The 11,230-nt window shown below is 37.0% G+C and overlaps 1 protein-coding gene across 1 annotated transcript; it reads left to right on the top strand.

Annotated features, from left to right (window-relative positions):
• Positions 1 to 1,696: 1,696 nt before the first annotated feature.
• zw10 (zw10 kinetochore protein) lies at positions 1,697 to 11,068 on the top strand. Its single transcript, XM_056263037.1, has 16 exons — positions 1,697 to 1,803; positions 2,622 to 2,756; positions 2,860 to 2,961; positions 3,182 to 3,259; positions 3,481 to 3,640; positions 4,800 to 4,955; positions 5,311 to 5,505; positions 6,365 to 6,501; positions 6,577 to 6,759; positions 6,844 to 7,082; positions 7,167 to 7,238; positions 7,318 to 7,481; positions 9,887 to 10,017; positions 10,142 to 10,273; positions 10,353 to 10,555; positions 10,735 to 11,068. Exons 1-16 carry the CDS (start codon positions 1,699 to 1,701, stop codon positions 10,856 to 10,858), a joined length of 2,316 nt encoding a protein of 771 aa, XP_056119012.1. The 5' UTR covers positions 1,697 to 1,698; the 3' UTR covers positions 10,859 to 11,068.
• The last annotated feature ends 162 nt before the right edge of the window (positions 11,069 to 11,230 follow it).

The raw sequence follows: 11,230 nt of genomic DNA, 5'->3' as shown, positions 1-11,230 counted from the left end.
AAGAAAATAATTAAATGATTTATAATACTAATTCTTCATTAAACTGTTAATGTTTGCATCATAGTGAATTAATATAGAACTAAAACTGGTTGATTGCATATTAAAGCAAAAAGCCCTAAAAAGCTGTGGTTTACAGTGAATTTAGAACAGATAAGGGGCGTTGAAATCCCCATTATTGTTCTAAATTCAATGTAAACCATGGCTCTACAGGGCTTATTGCTTTTATCAAATTATTAGAAAAAAACTAATTTTAATATTTATTTTATTCACACAGATGCAGTGGTGTAATTTACAACAGCTTCAAACACTGCTCAAACAATCAGAATCAAGGACCGGTCTGGAACTATTTGTTTTATAATGGCTATTTTACTCCTCGGATAAGAATTCAGTTTTTCAAAATCTTTGTTTAGGTGTAATACTTCTGTGAGTCTCAGGTGACCAACTATCTTCTGTCCTCAGGAAGAAGGTACGTGCTGTCTGTGATGGTCTACACCTCCATCTGTAACAGAATGACTGAAACCTCACATAATCTCCATGCGTCCACCACTGTTTCTAACAGCTAAGCACCTACTTCTCCTTGATCCCTCGAATTCTCACACAACCAAAGAAGGTAATTGAAGGGTTAAAGGGTTATTCCATTCAATCAACAGACAAACCTAAATAGTGATGAAAGCCAAAATATTACATGTCATAAACTATAAATAGTTATACACTATTTTTTTTTTTTATAGGGGGGTGAAAATGACAATGGGGTTTGACAATGACAATGGGGGCACTTGGGTTTTTTGCATCCCTGTAACTCAAGAAGTATTAAAGATCTCTTAATATTGTTTTAGATTTGGTTTTTTAACAAACTTTCCTTTTAGAATCTCAATTTTTATGTTTCATTTCCAGAGATATGGGGATTTCAATGTGGCTCCATGAGTAAGTTGGTGAATTGTACAAATTTTCAGTGGTCCAAAACCAAATGTGGGTCACTTTGCATACAGCTGATACATTTTTTATGTAAAGAAGAATATCCGAAGAATGAATAATGAAACGTTGTCAGCGAATAAAGGGGCAGACTCGAGCCAAATTCACTCTGATGATGTCTAAATGTCTTTGTTATATCCCAGAAGGCAAGTTGGTCCTATGTGAACAGCTGCACACATACAGCAGCAGTCACCAAATCCAGCAAGGCAGCATTAACAGGTTACCAAAATCTGCTCCTCCCTCTATTTCACACAAAATTATTTGAATGTTACCCAAATACACTCTAGGGATACCTAAACTTCATTATATTGTATATAACACTAATTCATATACTTTTATATCTGAGAAAGCATTTTTGGTTGTTAAAAGTTCAAACTCTAGGTGCTTTTCTAAAAGTTTACCGAGAATTCACTTTCAGGCTGTAAACTGACTTAAATTGAAAATGTAATTATTACTAACACTGGTATAAAACAATAAAATTACGTTTTATACATAATCTATAACCTGCTCTGATAAAATTACCTGACGCTAAATAACAAAAGTCTTTGATAACAAGCGAGCACTTCAACCGCGTCTTTTTAAATCAACGACAGCTTTTTTTCATTTTTTTTTTTTTTTTTTTTCATCCAACAGTCAGATTCCCAGCATCCTTTGCGCGCGGAATGGCGGGTAGTGGTATGAAGTGGTAAACTATTCTGCTCGTTCACCCGCCTGACCGTGACCGTCATGTCGTCGTTTGTGACAGAAGTGCTCGCCAGCTCAGGTAAACTGGAGAAGGATGACCTCGCCTGCAAAATCTCCAAACTGTCACGGAAAGTGGAAGAAACTAAGGTAAACAGTGAGGTCAGCTAACCAGCTGTCAACCCCGAATTTAACTTATAAAATACCCGAATATAACGTGTAAAATGTAAACCGAGTTAACTTTACGATAAAAGGAATCAATGTTAAGTTGATTTGCTCTGTATATTTCTGCATCTCTTTGGTAACGTTACTCATGCTAGCATACATTGACCGTTAACCAAAGCTCTTGAAGTGCGACTAAGTTAACGCCTTTCTCCTGACATATGAAGTCTCTTAAGAATAATAAACGTTTAATAACATTCGTTGTACAATGAACGCAGTGTTCATTCGTGTTTTAATAGTGAATAGAGGGGTAACGTTATGTGACTTTGGTAGGCTGACGTGTCATGCTGCTGATATCATTGCCTGTCGGTGCCAGTCTGAGCTCTGACTTCAGACAAACTGATGTAATGTTATTGACCTCAATTTACGCAACTATGTGTTCTTTTCTGGTCTTGAGACATTATTGGCCGATAATATCTGTCTGGGTTTTGATTTCTTGCTATCAGACTTGCCTTTGTGTTTCATTCTTGTTTTTGTTTTGGGACTTACAATGTATGTCTCTAACAAGATTATCTTGCGTTCAGTGTTTTTTTTACCCCTGTAATGTAATTAATAAGCAAATACATGTCTTATGTTTCATATTTGTTATCTGAATTGGTGAAATCCAGTTGTTTTCCCATGTATTAGTGAAGAAGTGTAACACTGGTCTCCATCTACATCAAAACCTGTCATGCATTTAAGTTTTTATTTAGTAGTAGCATTGTGTGTTTCGGTGTAAGAGTTTAACCCTCTTTTTTCCCATACAGGAAGAGGTTACAGACATGATAAATAAAAAATATATTGAGTTTATACCCAGTATGGAGGGAGCAGAGGAGCTTTTGGACCAGGTTGAATCAGTTTCCAAAGACATTGATTTATTGAAAAGCTGCATTGAGAACGAGGTACTTAATTTCACTATTAATAAACAATTACAGTTCAATTTCTAGTAAAAAAGAGTGACTTTTATTGTAGTTAAACATGTCAACTAAGTGTTTGCATTTACAGGTTCAGCAGAACCTCCATGATGCCGTAACAGAGTATGCCAAGCTTAAACAGCAACTAGAGAAAAACACTGCCGTAATAAACCTGCTCCAGCATCTCCAAGAGGTAATGCTGCTGGGATTTTGTGTATGCATTGCTTAGAGGATTTTCTAACCATAAAGCTAGATTTATGTCTCAAAGAATGTGCATGTGTGTCTTGTGATGTAAATGATTATGTTAAAAAAAGAAGGAAAAAAGCTCACAGTAATTTGCTTGTTTACTTAAGTTCAGGCACATGTTTTGTATAACCAGAACATTCTCTCATTATTTTAATATGCCCTTTAAGTTTGACACTGCAGTAGAGGAGTATCACAGGGCCTTGCAGGAAAAGAATTATGTGGTTGCAGCCAAGCAGCATGGAACAGTAAGTTCAACATTCAACAATAAATTCACATTGCCAGTTTGTGAATTTAACAAGTCTATTTAATTATAAACCAAATTTCTCTGAAAAATTTGATTAGTTTATTGGGCATATCATGTTACTAATTTGATTAACATTTTAGTCGATTAACAGCCCTATGAATTACTATGCAAAAACGTACTGTGCTAAGTGCTTAATTACATATTTCTACTTGTATTATACAGGCACGAGCAAGTGTTGATGCCCTGAAAGCTTGGAAAGACACTGAGTTACCTTTAGTTCGGGCCCTCAGCTCAGAGATCACAATACAAAGAGAGAATCTCATCTACCACCTTGGAGAAGAGTGGCAGAAACTGGCAGTCTGGAAACTTCCTTCCACTAAAAGTAACTTTTTTTACCTTAAAGTCATAATGTAATGAAAATTTGCCCTCTCTATTTTCTAAACGTATGTTCTTGATCTTATTGGGAACGATTTGTCCTTGCTTGTTTCGTTTCATAACAGAGTTCCTACACATATTTCATTAAAAAAACCCTATCTGTAGATTTTTCAGACCATATTTAACATGGTTCATACAGCATTATTTTCAGCATTATATTTGGTATATAGTACAGTCATCTGTAATACTGGCATCCTTATTATTCTTAATGAAAAACACAACAACAAAACAGTACAATGACAATCTTGCTTAAAAAGGCGCTTTATATTTCGCCTTGAAACCAAAACTTTAGCCATCATCTTGTCAGCCAAGAGTGAGGCGAAATGAGCTAAGTTAGGTGAAATCTAACTCCTGGTGCTGATCTGTGCTGCGACTCTTGTTCTCATGCTGAATTCAGCAAATGCATTTAGTTTTTAATTGTAGTGTCTGTTCTCTAACTGAACTAAATTTTTATTACTATAAAAAATCAAAATGATGGTGGAGGCGGTGCCACGGTGGAGAAGTGATATATACCGGTGTTGCGGCTAAACACCAGTAACACAGACTATCGCAGCAAGCCTAGCCTACTGACACATCAGTTGGATTCTTTAAATGTGGTTTGACAAACTTATTTTATCATTTTGTATTTTAGAAAACTGAATAGGGGCAACAGTCTTGAAACACAAATATTTTTCCATACTCAATTGTCTTTTTTCTATACTTATGCAGTACAGACCTGGAAATTACCATTCTTTTCCAAACTGCATAGGAACTCTGTCATAATTTTTAATAAAAGTTTAATTTGTTATTTCAATTGAACGTCAGATTTCTTCAATCGTTTAGTCAGCTTAAACCCGCCTCTTCCTTAACATTGACCACAAGCTCGCAATCAGATCTGCCTCCACCCAATAAACAGATGGAAAGAACCAAGTCCCCGTCCTACAATTTTTTTTCTTTTTTTTTTTCAATAATCTGTTTCACTCAGTCTGTTTCATCGCAATTTTAATCAGAGACTTTTTCTCTGTCTCGGAGACATGTTGGTGGTATCTGAGTAGAGAAAAGTGATTTCTTTGAAAACATTCTGCCTTGGTTTGCTGGTCTGATTTGTTTTGATCTCCATATTTTAGCTGAGCTCACTAGCGTGAAATCTTTCCTGAAGACAGCGCTTCATTTGAACAGAGGAGGATCTAAGGTGGATGAGTCTGCCCCACATGCTCTTCTCCCTAGCATTCTCCAGGCCCTCTCCATTCAAGGAGAGCTTCATAAAAAGATTAAACTGTTTGGTAATTCAATTCAATTCACATTTAGTTGTATAGCGCTTTTCACAAAACATGGTTTCACAGCAGCTTTACAGAAAATGGATGTCTACATTACAATTTAGAGTGTTCTGTTATCAGAGGTAACTGTGTCCAAATACATATACAGATCATGCAGTTAGCTAACAATGTATTAATTTATGGCATAAACAATGAGCTAATTTAAGTCATTATTGCAAGTTGTGAACATAATGATTGCAACATATAGTCAATATATGGTAAGAATAAGTTTTAGTGTTACAGCCCATTAGTACCTCTGCATTGCTTTGTTTATATTCTGGTCTGTTAGTTGACTCTGCCTGACTCTTTGTCAATCCTTTAGGGCAAGTGTTGTTTAAGTACATGCTGAAGCCACTAATCATATACCCCTCGTTGATGGTGGAAGTGAGCAGTCAGCCGGAGCAGGGTGCAGTCCTGACCCTGCAGTGTAAAGAAACCAAAGCAGAGCATCCAGATCCCAGCCAGGTTTACAACAAAGTGCTCACCGTGCTTAAGACGCTACATGGAAACCTTTTCGGTACGTCTAAAAATCTGAAGAAGTGGTTCTGTTTACCACAGACATTGTAGTCATCACTAATTATAATGCATACACCAGGGACGTAGACATCATTTCAGAAGTGAGGGGGGCAGAAATGTCAAGTCGAATACCAGTTTATTTTCTGACCTTTGTCTAAATGACAGGTTTTGTTTTTTCTTATCTCTTGCTTTAAATTGGCTAAGAAATCAAATACAGTGCTGAATAATAACCAATCATTTGTTTGCTATAGTTTTTTCCTATATTCCCTAATGACAATTTTATGATTGGTTTAGGTACTACAAACACTTGTGCATAAAGTCATCATGGATTTTGTACAATGTAAAAAAAAAAAAAAAAAGAATAAGTCAGAAAATATATTTTATAGTTTCTGTACTATAATAAAGGCTATGTTAATAAGCACTGCATTGCATCATAAAGTTCGTATAAAGATGGCTTGAAAAATGTACTGATTGATGGCTCGTCACAATCATGTTTGTCTTCATATTTCATCAGTCAAAACGTTTCTGCTTTTTCTGCTACAGCGATAGCTGGATGCCTTTGTCCATATAAAGGATTTCCAGGAACATAAGTTATTACTTTCTGTTTTGGAGTTTCAATATTAAGTACTTATATTTTTAATAAATACATTATGTAACTTAATATATAATTATATACTTGTATAAGTCAGGCATAAATTGCAACACTCAATTTTATACAATATACTGTATAAAATGGGGTGCCTAGCCTGTCACTTTATCCAACAAATGGTCTAGAAAAAAGGTTGAAGACCCCTACACTAGACTTTGCATTGCTTGCAGAGTAGGCTGATGATGGGGTTTCTGTTGTTTTCTTTCTTCAGATGTGTCTATCGATGAAAAGAAAGTGTCTGAGCTTTTAGGAGACCTGATTTGGGAGGAGATGTCAGAGTGCATCATTCGTGAATGCTTGGTTCATTCCATTCCGACTAACAGTAATCAGCTGGCCGAGTATAGCGAGGTAAGATTGCAAGGGTCTGTCAGCACGACAACTGCACAGCATCCTTTGTAATACAATATTCAATTGTGTTCTCAGGTCATTAAACAGACAGAGGATTTCGAGAGCAGTCTTAAAGAAATGGGGTACCTCGCAGGGGACTCAACGGACCTCCTGAAATACGCCAGAAATGTCAACTGCCACTTCGCAAGCAAAAAATGCCAAGATGTCATTGTGGCTGCACGAAAACTGATGACTTCTGAGATGCACAACACAGTGAAAGTAAGACCTCTGTAAATTCTCTCATTTTAATTAAGCTATAAAAGCTTTTTGTTGACGGTCTTTTGTGTGCTCTTTGTGGTCCAGATCACTCCAGAGTATAAGCTCTCGATCCCTAAACTACCGAGTCCCAGTGGAGGAGAGAAGGAGAGGAAGGAGTCGGGTAAGAAAAGTGCCCATTACGATCAGCAGAGCCTGGAAAACGAGAAGCAGTTGAGTCCCAGTACTCTATGCCTGCCTGTGTGTCGCATTAGTGAGTCAGTGCAGCAGCTAATGGACTTGGCCATACAAACTCTGTCTGAGGCGGTGGGCAGCTCCCCCCAGTGGTATGTAGCAGGCAGCCAGATGTTTTTGGGTCCATGTGAAAGCTGTAATTACGGAGCTACATTAATTTGGTCTTTTTCTTTCAGTGCAGTCCAGCTTTTCTACACAGTTCGAAACATATTTCACCTGTTCTATGATGTTGTGCCTACATATCACAAGTGAGTTGGTGTATTTTTATTGCAGTATTCTTGGTAGACTGGGTTTTGTTTTTAATGTGTTGCTGTTTTTATAACTTAGGGACAACTTATTGAAGTTACCTCACTTGGCTGCCATCCAACACAATAACTGCATGTTCATCGCTCACCAACTTTTAACCTTGGGTTTCCAGTTTAAACCTCACCTTCCTTTGAAAGATGGGGTGTCTTATTTTGTAGACTTGGTCCCAGGTTTCAGAAGACTAGGTAAGGGACGCTTACATGTTTTATGATACTGTTTACATGTTTTATTCAGCAAGTATACATTACAATTGATCAAAAGTGACAACAAAGATGATACAAAAGATTTCTATTTCAAAGAAATGCTGTTCTTTTAAACTTTCTATTCATCAAAGAATTGTAAAAAAAATAAAAATAATAATAATTACACAAATATGAAGCTGAACCGTTTTCAACGTTGATGGTAATACTAAGATATTTTTCTTGAGCACCAAATCATCATAATACAATGATTTCTGAAGGATCATGTGACACTTAAGGCTTGAGTAATGGCTGCTTATTTATTTTTTTACACAATGTTGCAGTTTATTATGAATGATTTATCTGTGCACATTTATTTATTTAAAGGAGTCATAACCTGTAAGTTTCACTTCTCCACGAGAATCAATGTATGTTATGATTGCCTAACGATTATACATTGGCCGGGAAGCCGATATTCAAAAGTGAAGCGTTTGTTTACCCCAGGGTTCGTAAACCAGCCCACGTGCACGCGCACTCAAATACGAGATTTTAATTTCTCCCCCGACTTGACGTCAAGACGAGGCAGGATATACCATATATGGACACCGCAGACATATGCTGAAGGAAGCCCGCCCTGCCCCTCTCCCCCTCATATTCAGTCAAGAAAGATGCAGAAATGTAGTGCACACGTGAGTTGCTCTGTGGTTGACTGCCAGAATCAACATTCAAATGTGTTTTCTCTACCAAAAACGGACCAAACTACCAGGGACCAGTGGATGAAATTCATTTTTAATGACGCTGTTCCAACAACCCTATCAACTGGCTCAACGTTAGGTGTCTGCGCTAAACATTTTACACAGCAAATGAGCCACTTCACTGGACATTAGTAATTAGTCATTTAGTAATTAGTAATTAAAATCTGATACATTGTAATTATGAAGTTTTCCCTCAGTGATAAACAGACAAGAAAATGATACAGCTATTATTTCATATAATTGTATATTATATAACAATGACAACATATCATTGTATTGATTTTTTTTATATAATAGATAAGGATAGATAAATAAAACAAACAGTCAAGTAATAATAAACATAAAGAAAAACATCACGTTACATGTCTGTAGATGAAAAATATTGAATGTCTAAAAAAAACACAACGTGAAACAAGGCAAAAACAACACATGATGGCAAACGTTGATCTCTATAACCACTGTAAGCTGATAAAAAAAGTAGACTACATCTCCGTTAATGTAATCTATATTAAATAAAAGGTAAACTTATGTGGGAGAAAATAGCAACAAACGTTTTAGCTCGTTACTGATGTTAATGTATGTCTCAGTCAAAATGATTGTCTTTACCATTCAGAGACATGTTGATGTAGACGTCCTTCCATTGACTCTATATCTTCCGTTTCCAGCTCTGGTTCAGAGTCTGGCTCAAACATATATGGTTGAATTCCGTAGGTCGCGGCCAGGTCGGGTTCATTCACAACTTGCGCCATGATGTCATTTTGGAATGATATGCTGAAGTTACCTGCGGTGTCAAGCCCCCTCCTTCCTGCCACCAATCAACGCGCCCCTCATTTGCATTATTAAAATGACCGTCCACGACAGCCAAAATATCGCATCAGATCTCGCGAGACAATAATGCATTTAGAAATAAGGGTCAGAGGAGCTCTGTGTTTATTTTTTTCCACTTTTCTTTTTTATAAGGGCCTGAAAGACTATAATAGAGCGTGGGTATCCAAGGTAATACTAGGTTATGACTCCTTTAAATGAATGTGCACCCGTAATCTAGTCCCGCCCTACTATTTGTTTTGTCTCATTCCAGAAACATTTTCAATTGGATAAAAGGGTGTGTGTCCAGCAAAGCGTTTTTCCCGGCACCTAGCGTATTCTTCCAGTTGTTTTTAATGGGAGTGCCGCGTTTATAAAACGCCACGAGTGTAACGAGGCCGATTGTCTATTTCACGCTGAAGTGTTGAGTGCTCTGCTCATCACTGTCACTTTTTACCCAGCCGTCCAATCACAGAGGAGGAGAGGCGGGACAAATACCACACCGACCAACCGTCACACTCTGCTTGAACAATGTCAACAGATGACAAGAAGCATAATAACGGAACAAAATCATTTAAAACAAGAGCCAGAGCAAATACTTTACATTGTATCAACATTTTTATAAAAAACAATCTGTGAAATGAGAGTAATACTTCCACGGTTATTCTGTATCATAGCCAGCAAACCGTCTCTATTTAAAAAAAAAAATAGGCGTTTTCAGCAGGCTAAGTCACAATAGGGAAGAAAAGATGATCGCAACTTCCATTTCATGCCGACTTAAAATAGTAATCTCATATGTACACTACCATTTAAAGGTTTTTTTTTTTTCCCTTCTTTCTGTTTTTCAACAAGGTGCTCGGTGCTTTGTGGCACAAATGAACGTTCAAAAAGCTGAGATGTTGGAGAGACTGTCCACTGCACGTAACTTCTCCAATTTGGATGATGAAGACAATTATTCTGCAGCCAGCAAGGCTATCAGACAAGTATGATCAAACACAAATTATTTTCTGAATAGGCTTTTGCTGCTTAAATTTAGGTACCAGTATGTTGGCATATTTGTGCCTAGTGTACTTGTCACTGGGGTTTTATTGCTGTTGTGAATTTTAGGTAATTCATCAGCTGAGGAGGTTGGGAAAAGTTTGGCAAGATGTCTTGCCAGTAAACATATACTGTAAAGCCATTGGGACTCTCCTCAATACTGCAATATCAGAGCTGATTAATAAGATTATGATGTTGGAGGTAAGGCAATACATAATGCTGTTGTTTTTTGTTACACCACCAAACTATTTGAGGTGTATACTAAGGGCTGTCATTCCAGGACATATCTAACGTGGACGGTGAGCGACTGCGAACACTGTGTCAAACCATTATAGAGGAAGGGCCGCTGGTCTTCAATCCATTGCCAGATGAAAACAAGAACAAAAAATACCAAGAAGAGGTTCCAGTCTATGTAAAGAAATGGATGACCTTAAAAGAGATCTCCATGGTTCTAAATGCTAATCTACAGGAGATAGTGGACAGGTCATACACTTACTTAATCTTTTAAATTTGATTCGTTTTTAGGAGTCTGTCTGTAACTCTGGTAACAATTTTTATTTGTCATTGGGAACTTTAGAATGATGTATTTCGTTTATATATTTAACGGAGCTCACATTTATAAAAAACAAAAACAAAACAAAACGCTGTCTTCTTTTTTTTAGGTGGGCGGAGGGCAAAGGACCTCTGGCAGTGGAGTTCTCATGTAATGAGATGAAGAGCCTCATTCGTGCCCTGTTCAAGAACACAGAGAGGCGAGCAGCGGCCCTCGCTAAAATTGTCAAATAGACATCCAAAAGACCAATGCACTTCCAACGCAACATAACGCTACATGGAGCTTTTCCTTACATAAAATGTGTTCTCTATTTTTCTATTTTGCTGAAAAATGCTTTACAATAAATGCTGTTCTAAGCACTTGCCTGTTCTCCTACCTTATGTTATCAGTACATGAATTAATACTTGAAAAATACCTCAATAAACTCCAGCAATGGCACATAATCTTGTTTTAGGCTGTCTAAAGTTTTTCAGTTTACAATTCACCCAAAAAAGAAAATTGTCCCGTTGTTCCAAACCTGTATGACTAAAAATCTGTGGAACACAAATGAAAATGTTAGGCAGAATGGTATCAATTGACAGCCTCTTAACATTCACTTTCATTGT

Source organism: Rhinichthys klamathensis, unplaced genomic scaffold, assembly GCF_029890125.1.
Source record: "Rhinichthys klamathensis goyatoka isolate OS25496 unplaced genomic scaffold, OSU_Roscu_1.1 h1tg000197l_1, whole genome shotgun sequence".
Lineage (NCBI taxonomy): Eukaryota > Metazoa > Chordata > Actinopteri > Cypriniformes > Leuciscidae > Rhinichthys > Rhinichthys klamathensis.
This window is presented reverse-complemented; position numbering and strand designations above follow the sequence as displayed.